At 51.8% G+C, this 17,422-nt stretch overlaps 1 protein-coding gene across 1 annotated transcript in view; it reads right to left on the bottom strand.

Annotated features, from left to right (window-relative positions):
* Positions 1-17,422, bottom strand: part of ABCA13 (ATP binding cassette subfamily A member 13) — a 402,236-nt gene that overhangs the window by 232,464 nt on the left and 152,350 nt on the right. The window contains exons 30-31 of the mRNA XM_045494253.1: positions 16,218-16,394; positions 13,961-14,267 (exon numbers count right to left, since the gene is read on the bottom strand). Of these exons, the coding sequence (XP_045350209.1) occupies positions 13,961-14,267; positions 16,218-16,394 (484 nt within the window). The remainder of the gene's footprint in view (positions 1-13,960; positions 14,268-16,217; positions 16,395-17,422) is intronic.

The raw sequence follows: 17,422 nt of genomic DNA, 5'->3' as shown, positions 1-17,422 counted from the left end.
GACTGGAAATGTTATGTCCCCTGAAATGCAGAAATGATACAACAGACAAAAATTGGCAGTTTAGGGGACGTGAGTCAGAGAGAAAGAATAAGTTGGTGAATGCCCAAATCAGGCTTTTTGTTCAACGATGACAGATGTAGAACATAAGCACAGACATCTTTCCTGGTACAATCCAAGACGTGGAGATAATATCAACTAAAATTGCATGATGGTGAGGAAAAAGTTAGTGATGGAAGAAGAGAAATTACTTCATTTTTATTTTGCATGGTAAAAATAAAAGTAAAAGGTTGATTTTTTTTCATGTTTATTTACTTTTGAGGAGAGAGAGAGAGAAAGAAAGGGAGAGAGAGTGTGAGCAGGGGGAGGACAGAGAGAGGGAGAGACACAGAACCCGTAGCAGGCTCCAGGCTCTGAGTTGTCAGCATAGAACCCAATGTGGGGCTTGAACTCATGAACCGCAAGATCATGACCTGAGCCGAAGTCAGACGCTTAACCGACGAAGCCACCCAGGCACCCCAGAGGCTGACATTATTTATAGAATGTTCTCACTATAAGGTAACCACCAGAACAACAATAAATCATTACTAAATATGAGCAAAATTTAAAAGTGAAATTATAAAAAGAAATAAATAAATTAAAAATATTTTAAACAAGGGGTGCCTGGGTTGCTCCATCGGTTAAGTGTCTGCCTTCAGCTCAGGTCATGATCTCTCGGTTCATGAGTTGAAGTCCTGCATCGGGCTCTCTGCTGTCAGTGGCAGAGCCTGCTTTGGATCCTCTGTCTCCCCCTCACCCCCCTCCCTCCGTATTCCTCTGCTTGCTCTCTCTCAAAAAACTAACATCTAAAAAATAATTTAAAAAATATAAAAGCGAAATTATAAGTATAGAAAAATACTTAACTAGGAACACATATACATGAAACTTCACTTCATGCTATTGCACAGCTAACTTCACCCATATAAGAAGGTATATGAGACATACAAGAGACACATCTGAAACAAAAAGCTTCAGAAAAGTCTAAAATGAACAGAGGGGCAAAGGCACATCAAGCAAATTGGAATACAGAGGTGGAGGGGGGGAGAGAGAAAGAAAGGAAGGAAAAAAAGCAGAGGTCATCAATTTAATTTCATACAAGGTAGACTTACGTGCACAAAACATTAAATAGACTCAGAACACAATTATTCACAGTTGTGCACAGCATTCAAAAGGTCAACAACCCATAAATCTTTCACAAAAGTAGATTCTATATGACTTGATAAAGAAAAGTGCTATTATTTCAAAATGTAGAAATGATAAAGACACCATCTTTTTCTTTTTAATTTTTTTTAATGTTTTTTATTTCTGAGAGATAGAGACAAAGCACGAGCAGGGGAGGGGCAGAGAGAGAGGAAGACACAGAATCCGAAGCAGGCTCCAGGCTCCGAGCTGTCAGCACAGAGCCCAACTCGGGGCTCAAACTCATGAACCATGAGATCATGACCTGAGCCGAAGTCGCTTGACTGACTGAGCCACCCAGGTGCCCCAAAGACAACATTTTCTGATGGCAATATAAAAGTTAGGGTCCATCAACAGAAACTGGCAATTAGTGCATGATACAGTTTTGAGTGTCAATCTGATTTTAGAAATGCTATCACAGATTAACTATTTTTTTTTAACTTTATTCATTTTGAGAGAGGGAGACAGAGTGCAAGCAAGATGGGGAGGGGCAGAGAGAGAGGGAGAGAGAGAGAGAATCCCAAGCAGGCTCCACCCTAGCAGTGCAGAGCCCTAAGTGGGCTTAAAGCCATGAACCATGAGATCATGACTTGAGCCAAAACCAAGAGTCAGATGCTTAACCACTGAGCCACCCAGGCGCCCCTATTTTCTTTTTCTTTTTCTTATCATAAGCACACTGAGTAACTCTGTGAACTCTTGAGGACTTCCACTCGAAAATTAAAAGAAACTTGACTGAAACAGCTCTTGGGAAAAGAAGCCTACAGACATCCATATTCCACGTACGTAGAAAACAATGAATTTTGAGGGGCGCCTGGGTGGCGCAGTCGGTTAAGCGTCCGACTTCAGCCAGGTCACGATCTCGCGGTCCGTGAGTTCGAGCCCCGCGTCAGGCTCTGGGCTGATGGCTCAGGGCCTGGAGCCTGTTTCCGATTCTTTGTCTCCCTCTCTCTCTGCCCCTCCCCCGTTCATGCTCTGTCTCTCTCTGTCCCAAAAATAAATAAACGTTGAAAAAAAAAAATTTAAAGAAAACAATGAATTTTGAGCTACACATCAGATTGAGGGGACACGGTTAAAATAGTGGTTGAAAGGAAAGTCATCATCTGAGGTAACTACATAAATTCAAAGAAAAAAAAGAACACTAAATATAATGAATTAGGTAGGGGTGCCCGGGTGGTTCGGTCAGTTAAGCGACAGACTTTGGTTCAGGTCATGATCTCATGGTTTGTGAGTTCAAGCCCCAAATCGAGTTCCACACTCTCTCCCTCTCTCTCTCTCTGCATCTGATGGGATTCTCTCTCTCTATCAAAAATAAAATAATAATTAAGAAGTGGCTTTATTAAAATAAATAAATATAACAAATTAAACACTGGTCTCAAATATCAAAGAAACAACACAATATATTGAAGGCAAGGAAAGCGAGTAAGTAACAAACAAAAGCACATGTCACAAATAAGTTAGAAAAGACAAAGAAAATCGATGAATGAAGTCCAAATATGCTTCCATGAAGAAGAAAAACTGGACCAAGAACATACTGAAAGCACATAATGAATTTTTTTAAAACTCCAGTGCCAGGCTGGCTCAGCAGGGAGAGTATGTGACTCCAGATCTCAGGGTTGTAAGTTCGAGCCCCACGTTGGGTATAGAGTTTACTTTAAAACATTAAAAAATTAGAGGTGCCTGGGTGGCTCAGTTGGTTAAGCATCCAACTTAGGCTCAGGTCATGATCTCACGGTCTGTGAGTTCGAGCCCCGCGTCAGGCTCTGTGCTGACAGCCTGGAGCCTGCTTCGGATTCTGTGTCTCCCTCTCTCTCTGCCCCTCCCCCACTCACGTTTTAGCTCTCTCTCAAAAAAAAAATTTTTTTTTTTTAATTAAAAATCAAAAACAAACCTCTGGGAGGGAAAGCGTGTCAGAGGCACAAGCACAGCGGGCAGAGGAGGGGGAGGAAGTTTCGATGGGTTGCCTGGCTTCTCCTCTCCAGCACCTCATCGCGGGGGAGGCTGGACGGCAAGCTGATGGCTCCCGGCTTCCACCGACCTCCACACTGGGTGACAAGGTCTGACGGGGCCCTTTGACACTCCCCCTCAGGACCTCCACAGAGGAGGGGACACTGCCTTCCTGTGATCCTCCTGTCCCCCAAGCTGCAAGCCTCCCGCAGGCAGGGATGACACCTTTTCCCGGATCCACGAACGCCAGTCGACCACAGTGCCTGACACGTGGCAGGTGCTGGACCCGTCGTTTTCCAAAGAAGAACGAGCACGGGCTCTTGGCAAGATTCATGGTGTCGAGCATGTGAAGTACGTATCACCAGGACAACGCATGGAGGACCGGTCCCCAAACAAAACAGAACAGAATACAACCCCGATGTATCAGAATAAGGAAGGGAGGAAGATTTCTCTTGATAATCATTGGCTTATAAGGCTAACAAATATATTTTATTTATTTATTTTTTTTTTCCAACGTTTATTTATTTTTGGGACAGAGAGAGACAGAGCATGAACGGGGAAGGGTCAGAGAGAGAGGGAAACACAGAATCGAAAACAGGGTCCAGGCTCTGAGCCATCAGCCCAGAGCCCGACGCGGGGCTCGAACTCACGGACCGCGAGATCATGACCTGGCTGAAGTCGGACGCTTAACCGACTGCGCCACCCAGGCGCCCCAAGGCTAACAAATATAAAATAAAATAAAATAAAATAAAATAAAATAAAATAAAATGGGAACAAGAAACACATTAAAGCGAGAGAGGCCAGAATAGGATGTTCATCCACTCCTGCTGTCCAGACAGCAAAAATCAAACAAGTATGTTCCAGATCCTTCCGTGTATTGATCCCTACTCTGGAACCCACACAAAAGCCCTATCAGTAAATGCTTGCAAATAGGAAATCAAAAGCTCGTATTTATGTAAGCCTCCTTAAGAGGACACTTTGATCTTCCTAAACATTGTCACCAGCTCTTTTTCTGAAGGGGGCAAATGCTTGACTTACATTCTAATGACCCCTTGCTAACAGTGTTTTCTCTGTGGCTTGTCTCTATTAGCACATCCAGTGAGCTCAAAGACGGAAAAGTGATGAGCATGTTAGACCAAAGTCACACGTAGCGAAAGAACCACAGAATCATCGGCTTCTGTTTTTCTCACTGGAGATGCACGACTAGAGATGCACACTGGTGGTCAATTTCCAGACCCCACACCCCTCCCCCACGTCAGCCCAGCCTCTACCCACTGCCCCCCTCTGGGCCTTCCCCCAGCGCCCCCCACACCACATCCCAGGAGGATGTCGGGCCCAGAAGCCCGCAAGGCGGCTGCTGACGGGAAGGACCAGCACCTGTCTTACCCTCCCGTCCCCTCTCTGCTCCCTCTGGGAGACTCAGGCCAGTCGGCTGAGGTCCGGCCAAGGTCCCACGCCTGCTGGCCAGCTCTGTTTGCATTCCTTCCCCAGCACAGTGGCTGCGGGCCATGACTGGTGACCGAATGGGCAGGGTGGCAGGTCGGGCCCCTGAGGCTCACATTTACTCTGTGTCCTCCAACCTGCGCCAGACGTATGCACGCCAGGTGTCAGTGAGGGAAGGGGGATTTGAGGTCCATTCTTTGCTTTCTTTTTCTTTTTTTAAATATTTATTTATTCGGGGGAGAGCGCAAGTGGGGGCTCTGTGCTGCCAGCCTACTAGCAGCGAGCCCAACGTGGGGCTCGAACTCACAGACCGCAAGATCATGACCTAAGCCCAAGTCAGACGTTCAAACAACCAAGCCGCCCAGGTGTCCCATTCCTCGCTGTTCCAAGTTTGGTAACTCTCAAGAAGGTCAGGGAGAAGGAAGGGTGCCCACACGCATGCCTCCTCTCTGCACACTGCACCACCCAGAACAGCAATCCCACCTTGGCTCTGAACACGGTACCTGGAGGAACATCTGAGCAGGGAGGTCTGCCCAGAGGGGCTTGGGCAGCCGGGGGGTACCCAGCCAGCTCACCGGCCTGGTCTTGTCCCCTTCCCAGGTCGGGTTCAGCACATCCAAGCCAGGGAGGTAGACAGGCGGCCAGTTAGCAACCCCATTCCCGGTGACGATCTTGAGCAACCGAAGTGTCAAATCACGGCTCAAGGTCTGAGACCAGCCAGACCTGGTCCCCAAATGCAGCTTTTTCAGGCCAGTGCCCTTGTGATTCCAAGAGTGAGATTCTAAGGAGATCGCAAATGCTCGAAAGCCATCACGGCATTAGAAAGGGACCCAGCATGCACAAGGAGCCAACTCTTGGAACTGTAACTCAGACGCTGGGGACAAAAACCCTCTTCATCAAGCCCTCCTACTAAAAGCGCTCCTAATTCAAAGGTCTGAGCACACAATCCCAGCTTGGGGGGCTGGAGACTCCCCCACCACTGAGCAATTCTCGGGCACCAGCCGGTGTCCTACAGTGCGACTCAGTTGTGACACGACCTGAAGGTGGCGTCACATCCCACAGGTCAAGGGCTCAGTCCCACAAGCCCGCGTGGTGCACCCACACACTCCAACACACACACACACACACACACACACACACACACACACACGCACACACATGTTCCTCTGAAACCCTTTGCAAATCCAGGTACTCTGATGACCTATGGTTAAAAAGAAAGCCACAGGAGCGCCTGGGTGGCTCAGTTGGTTAAGCGTTTCAGCTCAGGTTCATGATCTCACAGTTCATGGGATGGAGCCCCCCCTTCCTCCCCCGCCCCCCCACCGCGTTGTGCTTTGCAATCACAGTGCGGATTCTGCTTGAAATTCTCTCTCCCTATTTCTCTGTCCCTCCCTTGACCCCTCCCTATCTCTCTCTCTCTTTCTCAAAATAAATTAAAAAAACATTTATAAAAAAAAGAAAAGTAAGCAAGACACAGACCCTGGGTAGAGTCACTTGCCTCCAGGAACTCAAACTAAGACTTAATTGTCATTTCAATTTCTTCAAGAGTGGGATTTTAAGTCAATCAATCAGGACTTTTCTGATCTGCACCAATGACATAATCGGTCACAAAGGCCCTTTCTTCCCAGAGGAAGTTGAGGTGATCCACCTAATGAGACGCCCAGCCCTTCCCCTAAGGGAGGTAACAATCCTTTCTTTCCTTTGGGGATGAGTGCTCGCCCTGCCTCTCTTCCCAGAAACACTTTCCATTTTGGGCAGCATCCCAGAGCTGCCCTCCCCTTGCTACAAGGGATGCTGCCCGATCGGGAATCACTTCATAAAGCCAACTAGGTCTTCAAAATACAAGGCTGAATTTTGTTTTTCAACGTGATAAACCAGAGGCTCCCACGACCCCTCCCTGGGTTTGGCGAACTGGCCGGAGCCGCTCACAGGACTCGGGGGACAGATCGCTCACTAGATCGCTGGTCTGTTGTAAAAGGATTAAGTCAGGAACAGAGGGAAGGGAGAGCTGCCCAGAGCGCGGATGGGGAGGGGGCGCCCAGCTCCCTGCCGCCCCGGGGCCCACTGTCCCCCCCATCTCCACGTGCTCACCAACCTAGAAGCTCTCGGGACCGTCTGTTGGGTTTTATGGGGGTGTCATTACAGGAGCCTGATTGATGAAATCATTGGCCATTGGTGATGGATCCAACCTGCATCCCCTCCTCCCGAGGTCAAGGGGTGGGGCTCCTGAGGCCAGGGGGTGGGGCTGACAGTTCCGCCCCTGGAACCACGTGGGCGGTCCCCCTGCAGCCCCTCCTCCTTAGGTCAGGAGGTGAGGCCTATAGCCCCGCCCCTGTGACCACGTGGGCGGTCTCCCTGGCAACCAGCCCCCATCCTCAGGTTCTTTCCAAACTCCCCTCATCAACACAAGGGACACCTTTCTGGTCCTCCACTTAGGAAACCCCTTAAGGAGCTGGGCGCAGGTGCCCTAAACAGGAGGAACACCCACACCTGTGCCCGCGGCCAGCTGGCAGCCAGCTGGGACCACCCACTCAGGTCACTGTCACAGCCCATTGGCCCCTCCCCCGGGCTCTGAACACACAGCATCTACTGCCCTAAGCAGTTTCTTGTGCTCAAGGGCCCTCCGTTCCTCACCTCCGCAGCCCTCCCAGCACCTAGAAAACTGCATGCCATACGGTGATGTGAACAAAATACAACGTCTGCTGGGAGAACGAATTGGGGGAAGAAACTCGCTTTGTTTCTAAACGAGGACTTTGGCTGGGACGCCTCATTGCACAGAACTGCCCCTTTGATTATATGACAGTCAGCATCTCTGTCCGCAGGCACTAAGACTCAGGCCATCAGAACACCCCTAACGGGGGGGGGGGGGGGGCGCGCCTGGGTGGCGCAGTCGGTTAAGCGTCCGACTTCAGCCAGGTCACGATCTCACGGTCCGTGAGTTCGAGCCCCGCGTCAGGCTCTGGGCTGATGGCTCAGAGCCTGGAGCCTGTTTCCGATTCTGTGTCTCCCTCTCTCTCTGCCCCTCCCCCGTTCATGCTCTGTCTCTCTCTGTCCCAAAAATAAATAAACGTTGAAAAAAAAAATTTTTTAAAAAAGAACACCCCTAACCGGCACACACCCAGAGTTAACAACGGCCGAACCCCGGGGTCCGATGAAAACAGAAGAAAATATAAGGCAGCCGTTCACAGACGGAGTGAAGTGACAGCTGAGTGACCAAGGTATAGACACAGAATCCCACATAAAATGCTTAAAAGTGGTGATGCATAGCTCCCGGGGGAGTGAAGGACATTCAGGGGGCATGAGACCCCGCGAAGAATAACTCTGACCCATCTCAGCCTCCATTTTTTCAGCTATATTTATCTTATAAGGTTCCCTCCAAGGATGAATGAGATGTGTGTGAACGTGTGACACACTTTTAAGAGAAGCATTATTACGGGCACTGGTGACGTGGGAAAATACAGGGAACATTGGATAAACCGTCACCTGGGGTTTGAACAAAACACCTGTCTCCCAGGCAGGGCGAGGAGCCCATCTGAGCTTTGATGGGCACGAGAAAGGACACAAAACTGTACTTCTTGTGCTCCCCACTCTGGATGGTGTCACCAACCAATTCCACACAATCCGTCCCTCAGGGACACGGAGGGGAGCCCGGGTCTCTGGGCCCCACGGGTCATCAGGAAGGTGGATTTCTACCACAAACGAGAGCCATTCACCAAATATAAGACAGAGGGGCTTAATTCGTTCAGGTGAAGTAAATCCCCAGGAAAAGAAGCAAGAAAAATGTGTACACTGAGGGGCCTCAGGCCAGTCAGCCGGGGATCAGGGCTGATTTCTTCTGGAGGCAGCAAGCATCCCGTCGGCCCGTCTCTCTGGACTTCTCCCGGGACACATCAGAGTCCAGACGCAGGGAGGCCGGCCATCACTCAGGCAGGGGACACTCTGGTCTGCCCCTACTCCTGCAGGACCCCCGGCAAACTGAAGGCACTAAAGGCCCCGGAGGGAAGAGCACAGCTCTTTCAGGGAAACCTTCTTTTTGTGTATAAAACAATCCAGGAGTACTGATGCGGTGTTCGTGTTTCTGAAAACCTTTCAGTGAAGTTGCCTCACTCTCTGGGGCAATGAATGAACACTGGACTTTGTACTCATGAAGTCTGCCAGGGCTCCACTGGGGAATTGTCCTGTGATGACCCCCCGGGGAAGCTCGGGGCTGAGAGGAGCCTTAAGTAGTCAGGGGTCCTGATCCGCCCAAGTCTGCAAATCCCAGGAGAACATTTCCCAGTGCACGCCCCTCAGAACAGCACTTCCTTGGGCTGCTGGCCAATAGTGGATGAGAGAGTGGGAGGGAGAAGGGGGACAGAGGGAGGGAGGAGGAAGATGGGGGAGGGAGGGAGGGAAGGAAGGAGGAGGAGGAGGGAGGGAGGAGGGTGGGGGAGGGGCATGGAGAGGAGGGAGGGCTGTGTTCCCAGAAGGCGGGAACTGCCTACTTAAATCAACTTGAGCAGACTTCATTACCATGGACACACTGCCCTTGTGTGCAGGGGCCCCTCCTGTTAAGACCCCCTCCCCCAGCTGTCTTCTGCTGCCCAAATTCCCTGGTAGCCACCACCTGCTTCTCCCCACCCCCACACACAGCAGGCTCCTAGCTGGTCTGTACTCAAGTCTCCAGCTGTCCCTTCCCACCTCCAGCCTCCTCTGGGCCCCCCACACTGGCCACCATCCTGAGGAGGGCCCCAGTGACCCTCTGTCCCACCTGGGAGCCGCGCTGGCCACTCTGCAGGCCCCAGACCACTCCCAGCCCTCACCCCGGCCCCGGGGTGCTTTCTCCAGCCCTGTCCCGGAGCCCTGTCCCAGAGCCCTGTCCCTGCCGAAGGCCCACCTTGTTCCTCTGTAGGTACTCCCACCGCAATGGTGCCATCCAGTCTCATCCATCAGACGCTGAAGACCCCCTGGACTGCCTCCTGCTCAACGTGTCACCAGGGTCCCAAAGGCACCCAGACAGGTCCCCACCCAGCTGCTATCCCCATCCCCCAACCTTCTCCACCCAAAGGCCCAGCACCTCACAGTCCACGCCCTTGGACAAAAATCATCCGTGTGGATGTCTCTCAGTCACACCCTCCCCATCTGCCACCTCCCTTCTGAAAGCAACCAGAATCTGACCACTTTCCACCTCGGTCCCTGCTCTCACCCTTGCACACTGTGCACTCTGCTCGGGGCCTCTTCACACACCAGGCCACGCCTGCCCCAGGGCCCTTGCCCTGGCTGGCCACTCCTCTGGCCTAGAACACATTTTCCTGTGCTTCTATAACTCTTCCAGTTGGTCCTCTGCTAAGAAAGAGACGACAGGGGGGCACCCAGGTGGCTCAGTGGGTTGAGTGACCAACTTCGGCTCAAGTCATGATCTCGAGGTGTGCGAGTTCAAGCCCCGCGTCGGGCTCGCTGCTGTCAGTGCTGAGCCCACTTCTGATCCTCTGTCTCCTTCTCTCTCTTCCCCTCCCCCACTTGTGCGCTCTCTCAAAAATAAAAATAGGGGCGCCTGGGTGGCGCAGTCGGTTAAGCGTCCGACTTCAGCCAGGTCACGATCTCGCGGTCCGTGAGTTCGAGCCCCGCGTCAGGCTCTGGGCTGAGGGCTCAGAGCCTGGAGCCTGTTTCCGATTCTGTGTCTCCCTCTCTCTCTGCCCCTCCCCCGTTCATGCTCTGTCTCTCTCTGTCCCAAAAATAAATAAAGGTTGAAAAAAAAAATTAAAAAAAAAATAAATAAAAAATAAATAAAAATTATAATAAGTAAAAAAGAAAGAGACAACAGACCCAGAACAGTCACTTGTGCCGAGCCCCACATTGGCAAACCAAGACTCAAAGCTTAGCCTAAGTGTAGCTCCAACTCACCAGGAAGTGTGTAAACTGTAACCAGTCAACTGAAATTACCTGCGGGGCAAGACTGAGACTGTCCCCACAGACCCCTTCCGCTCCCCTGGGAGGGCGGCCTTGCCTGAAACTATCCATTCTTTGCCAATCATTTCCTTGAACACCCTCCTTTTGCCTTTAAAAGCCTTTCCTTTCCTCCAGCTCTGGGAGCTTTGTATTTGCCAAAAGGGAAGATAAGCCTGATTCAGGAACCCTCCAACAAAGCCCATTTGATCTTTAATTAATTTACTCAGTGGAATTTTTCACGTTCAACAGACTGAATGTCACCTTCTTGGCAGGGCTGACCCTAACCACATTAATGATTCCTCTAGGCGCTCTGGCCACCCTGGCCCTACACCTGCTCCTCTCTTACTACCTTCCAGTGTTCAATTCAAGCTTCTCCTTTATTGTATGTGTAGACCCCCGCGTCCCTGAACTCAGTCACGAGAGCAGGGATTTCTACCTGTCCCTTCACTGACACACCCAGGTCTGGGGACTGACAAATGGTACACATAAATAGTTGAATAAATGAGCACATTAACGGCAATATAACTTATTCAGCACATAGCAGGGAGCCACTAAAAATTTCGCACAAGTGTGCTCTGTGGTCTACACCGGGCTGCCCAATGATCGCTCAGGTGGCCGAGCGCCAGGATCTTAGATCTCAACTGTGCCTCAGCCTCCTATAGGTTCACCCAGCCCTGCAGATACAGACGCTTTCTAGGACTAGAAATAAAAGAAGGGTATGCGGTGATGAGAGCCTCAAAGACTTAAATCTCTCAGTCAAGGAGAATATTTCTTCACCTCCTTCAAAGACTTCTGAGAAATGGTGCTGTGCTGTCCCAGGGAGGGAATAGTAATACTGAATCCATGACCCAGGATCCGGCAGGACACTCGGCTCACTCAGCCCAAGGCGGGAATGTTTCACCCAAGTGTCCATCGATAGACGAATGGACAGACAAGATGCGGTACGGATACAACGGAATATTACTGGGCCGTAGAAAAGGATGCGCTCTCGCCATTCGCGACAACACGGAAGGACCTAGGGAGTATACGCTAAGTGGAATACGTCAGACAGAGAACGACAAATACCACGTGATCTCGCTTCCCTGTGGAATCTGCAAAACCAAAGTAAACAAACAACGGCAGAAACACAGAAACAGAAGCATAAAGACAGAGACCGAGCTGGTGGTGGCCAGAGGTGGGGGATGGGTGGCGCAGATGACAAGATAAAGACGCACAAGCTTCCAGTTATAAACCAAGTAGTCAGGGAGACGAAAAGCACGGCATAGGGAATGGAGTCGGTAATAGTGTGGTCATATATGGTGACAAACGGTAAGTACCCTTAACGTGGTGGGCGCTGAGCTATGTCCAGCACTGCTGAGTCCCTGTGTTCTATGCCCGGAACCGACGTACCACCATATGTCAGCTAGGCTTTCAGACAGAAAAAGGAAAGGGACTCTCGCGGGGCTCTCGGCTCACTCCAGCCCGAGGCCCGAATGTGTCTCGTCCACAAGAACTCACCTTCGTGGGGTGAAAGGGCACATCTTCGCGACCTACCCGGCCTCAGTCCCACCCCATCACCAAGCCCGTTAGCCAAGCACCAGGGACCTCGCAGGCCACCTCCGCCTCGACAATAAGCTGTTTGCAGAAATGTGTATCGTTCTTCCCAACACACCCTCCTGGGGGCCACCCTGCATCCGGGGGGACGAATCGAACCCCAGCTTCGTCCTGCGAACAGGACCGGAGGGAGTCTGCACATTGTACCTGCACGCACAGGGCCCCTCTTCCATGGCGACGGTCAACAGCATGCTTAAGAGCTACAAAGAGGCTTTCAGAACGTGACCTTCCCGAGATTCAGCTAAAAAGAGAGCATCGTAAAAAGTCGATTTCTGGAAACAGGTCATTGAACCCCACAAGGCCCTGGAATTTGGGCTGTGGTGAGGTCTGGTGCATGACGCTTTTCCAGGAACAGTCGTTCCCTCGATTTCTGCTCTTGGTGCCAATGCCTCCCAGAAAAATAATTCAGGAGAAGAGCGATGGCAGAAAATGTTCAAAGCTGACACGATCATCGCCCCGAAAGGAAAGAGAAGCTTTCACTTTACAAAGAAGGAGGTTAAGGGGCGCCTGGGTGGCTCCATCGGTTAAGCGTCCAACTTCTGCTCAGGTCGTGATCTCACAGTTCGCGGATTCGAGCCCCATGTCGGGCTCTGTGCTGACAGCTCAGAGCCTGGAGCCTGCTTCGGATTCTGTGTCTCCCTCTCTCTCTGCCCCTCCCCCACTCACACTCTGTCCCTCAAAAAAATGAATAAACATTTAAAAAAAAAAACACAAGGAAGTTAAGAGGCTTACCAACGGTCTGCACGGTGAGGCAGAGCCTGGGGTAAAATGACACCCTAGCCTCTGTTCCTGACCCCTGTTGTCTCCACCAAGCTCTCAGAAGGACAATCCTACAGGGTACAGCCTTTGCTCCTAGCACAGTGGGAATACTGCCTTTCGCCTCATGAAACGTACTGATGTGCTGCTATGCAGAAGGCATGTGGCCAGACAGGAAGGAGGGGTGAGACATCGAGACACCTGTCTGGCCAGCGCAGCCCCAGTTGCCTGGCTTCTGCGTGGCGGCCCCTGCTCCGTGGTGTCCTACGGAAGGACCAGCATCTTCCCCCTGCTCTCATAGTGAAGGCAGTCCGGGTGGTCCCTCTGATGACCTCACCCTTGGCCCTTTCTTCCCGTGCTCCCCACACCTGCAGCCTGGGGCCTCCAGCCCGGCACAGGATGAGATGCTTGAGGAACAACATCCTTCAAGGCTGAGATCGTGGCCGTCAGCAAGGTGGATGTCAGGCATCCAGGGGACCGGCGCTGGGCACGCTGTCCACTCTGCTTTGCCAACCCCTCCTGGCCCTGCCCCCCACTCTCCTTCCAGGGCTATGGTCCAGCTGCTCCAGCCCATAACTGACCATCCCTCCTCTCCCCGGCAAGGATGTCACGAGCCCGGTCACCAGTTTACTCCTGCATGTTCCCAGACTGCCTCACACGTCCCTAAGCCACTGTCCCGGGCCTCCGAGAATCCCCCTCCTACCGGAAAGAAGGGGGTGCACATCGACTTTTTAAGGATTTGCACTGAAGAGCTAGTGACCTTCTTCTGTTTCGCGAGCTCAGATGGCTGGCCTTGGAGCCAGACGCATATAATCCCTGTGAATAGTGTTCCAGTTCCTTCCAAGGGGTCTTTAACGCTACGGGTAAGTCTGGTGTCAGAGCTCAAGCCCTACACGATCACAGTATCTCAACAATTATCCTTGCGTCTGGACAGCTCAAGAAATTAAACAGGGGGATGGACTTTCTCTAAACGCTCTTTGGCGTGACTACACAGAACTTCTCTGCACTCGGCACACCAAACGCAAGGCGCTTCTCGCTGTAAAGCGGGCACGCGGCAGGGGGGCACGTGGCGGCTACTCACAGGTCCCTGGTGTGACAGGGGTACGGCATGGCCTGTGTCTGCGTGGCCGGCTCCTCAGCCTCCTGCCCGGTCTGCACCGAGATGATGGCCCTTTCGATCATGTCTTGCAAAGGGACAAAGATGTAGTTGTACTTGAACACATCGGCCGGTAGGCTCTGAGGATGGAACTTCCAGAAAGGGTTTTTCACCAAATCTGTCCTCATGCTGTGTAAGACGCTGGTCCGGATGGTGTATGTGACGTGGGGCGGCGGGCGCAGAGACGGCGTCCCCAAGTCCCCGCTGCCCAGCGAGCTGTTGAATATGACACCTGTCGGCAGGAAAGGGAAGACAGGGTGAGCGCGGCTCACCCGGGGTCAGCGCGGGTCGAGCACAACTGGACAGGCCGTGAGATGGGGCCCAACCCTCTCTGTGCAAGGGGACAGGCCCCACGGGGACCAAAGCTGATTCTCCGTGTTCCACAGGCAGGGACTGGGAAAGTTAGACCCGAGGCTGCCTAATTTCCTGGCGAACACTCTTATTTTTCATAAACCTCCACTGTGGTGTCTTTTTTTTTTTAAATATATATATATTTTTTAATGTTTATTTATTTTTGAGAGAGAGAAAGAGTGTGAGCAGGGAGGGGCAGAGAGAGAGGGAGACACAGAATCCGAAGCAGGCTCCAGGCTCTGAGCTGTCAGCATGGAGCCCGACGCGGGGTCAAACTCACCAACTGTGAGATTATGACCCGAGCAGAAGTTGGAAGCTTAAATGACTGAGCCACCCAAGTGCCCCCCCACTGTGGTGTCTTTAATTATTTGCACCAAAATCATTTGTACACAAAAATCTGTAAGAAAATGATCCCTTTTGCATTTTTATAGAACTTGATAAACGACACCAGGCTGCTCAAATGATCGGGCTTTCCTTCTCTGGGATCACAAATGCTTCCCTATGAATGACAAGGGGGGTCCAGGCTTCCAGGTGTAAGGACTACAGGACAGAAGGCACAGCACGGGGAACACAGGTGATGGTGTGGTGGCTGACGGGAGCCACGCCCGCGGTGAGCGCAGCATGAGGGACTGAGCCATCGAACCACATGGACGTAATGTGTATCAACTAGATTTCAACGTAAAACGAGGAACTGACCTCTTTGGGGTTATGGATCATCTAAAATGTAAACATAAGGCACACGGATTCCCTGAATTTCATCCATGACGCCTGTTGGGGGTGTGAATGGACCCTCCCCAAAGCTGACATGTGAAGTCCTAACCCCTAGCAGATCACAACTGTTAAACAGATCACAACGGGAGTAATCATTTCAAAAGGAGGTCATCAGGGTGGCCTTTCACCCAACATGACTGGCGTCCTCCAACAGAGGGGACATTTGGACCCCGACACACACAGAGGGCACTCGAGAAGAGACACGGGAGAAGGCGGCCCTCAACGCGCCACGGCAGATTCCTCCTCATGGCCTCAGAAGGACCGCCCCCTGCTCACACCTTGATCGCGGACTTGTGGCCAGAACCACGAGAAGCTGACCTTGTGCTGTTGAAGGCAGTCTGTGGTCCTGTGTCTCCACAGCCCTCAGCAAACTCATAGAAACCCAAATAAAGAACTAACTCGACGTTTAGTCAAAATGAATATGAGAACACAGAGCACATCATGTTTATCCTGAGCAAATGAACATGAATGAATGGAGTCAAATTGGCTGCTGTCTTGTCCCCTGGCCCAGCCCCAGGATGTCAAATGATAAGGAAGGGGCGCCTGGGTGGCTCAGTCGGTTAAGCATCTGAGTCTTGGTTTCAGCTCAGGTCATGATCTCACAGTTCATGAGTTCAAGTCCTACATCAGGCTCTGTGCTGACAGCTTGTGACCTGCTTGGGATTCTCTCTCTCTCTGTCCCTCCCCTGCTCTCTCTCTCTCTCAAAATAAATAAATAAAATTAAAACTAAAATGTTTTTACAAAGTGATGAGGAAATCAGAGCATAACTTTAATCAGAAAGATAAAATTTATCACGCGAGATGTAACCATCAAACGACACCATAAACCAGTAACAACGGATGCAGTGAGTAGCGTGAGGCCCAGGATGTGAGGCCAGCAGCCCCGTATGCAGCCTGTCTTCCCATCAACTCAAGGGGAGTCTTTCTGCTTGGTGTATTTTACCGGGAAATGACTTCTTGTCTTTCTGAGCCATTGTCACGCGCATTTAGAGACGAATACACACACGGCAGGCGACTGGGGCCGGGCCCGCATGCGCGTGTGTTTTCACTGAATACTCACTGGCCAAGAAGTCATTCTGCTGCATGAGTTCACGGGCTCTCGACTCCAGGCTGGCGACAGACTCCAGGGCCTGGAAGCGGTTCAACACCACGCAGGAGGACAGGTTGACCAAGACACGGCCCAGGACACGGAGGTGCCCGGTGTCCCCGTGGGCAAACAGTTCGTCCAGCTTCACTCCTGAGGACAGTAAGCGTAACAGGACATTGCAACTTTCTTCTCAGCCCAGGGCTTACGAAGGGAAAAAAGTCCCTCCGTGGAAAACATGACTCAATAGTCACATTCTGTTCATGTGCAAATTGTGCCACCTCTTTGCTGAGGATCTACTCCACTTGGTGACCACGGTCCCATGATGCTGGTCCTGCTTCACCGTGGAAGAAGAGAGGGCGAGCCTGCGGCCCGGGGACACAGGGCAGCAGCCAGGGGACACAGGGCAGTGGCCAGAGGACACAGGGCAACTGGCCACGCAGAAGAAGCTCCAGTGGCAAGCCTGTGAGCAACACAAGAGACCTCGCACACAGAATCTGGCAAAAAAAGTTAATGTTCCAGCCTGGTGGCAAGGAACTCTAGAAAACGTGCATTCACCCCAATAGCAGGTGTTTTGTGACAACCGCTCACTTTGTCACATGCACTTTGCGAGAACCGCCATCAGTGATCAAGGAACACAGAGGAAAATCCGATTCTGCTGTGCTCTGTCCAGGTCTGCGCGTTTGCAGTGGAAAGAGAGCTGGGGATTCAAAGTGGCACGTGTGGGCTCCGGAACCCACGCATGCAACGTCTGTCAGGACAAAACGCCAAGGAGGACTCAGGACGTTTGGTTTGCTCTGGCTTCAAAGAGGAGCCAGACCACAAGAGAGAGAGACGTGGAGACTCCAAAGGACACAGCCATGGGAAGAACACCCAGAACTCAGCGCCAAGCAGGAAGGGAGTCCAGACGGGCTCAGCAGGCACGGGGTGGCGGGGGGGGGGGGGCGGCGGGGAAGGAGGGGACTGAATCCCACAGGCCTGCCCTGTGCACGATTCTGTACAGGAGATGCCATCGCACCGGCCACAGTGGCCAATGTCACAGTGTCACCATAGGGCAGGGCCCATGTGCCTGCAGTTCAGTCAGGAGAACCACTGCGTCCCCCACGGCCTCACTCCTCAGGAGACCCCCAGACACCAGACTGCTCAGGATTCATAAGACAAAAGACTTGGGGCACCTGTGG

The sequence above is a fragment of the Leopardus geoffroyi genome, chromosome A2, assembly GCF_018350155.1.
Source record: "Leopardus geoffroyi isolate Oge1 chromosome A2, O.geoffroyi_Oge1_pat1.0, whole genome shotgun sequence".
Taxonomy (NCBI): Eukaryota; Metazoa; Chordata; class Mammalia; order Carnivora; family Felidae; genus Leopardus; species Leopardus geoffroyi.
Note: the sequence above shows the minus strand (reverse complement) of the source record. Positions and strands in the feature narration are given on the sequence as shown.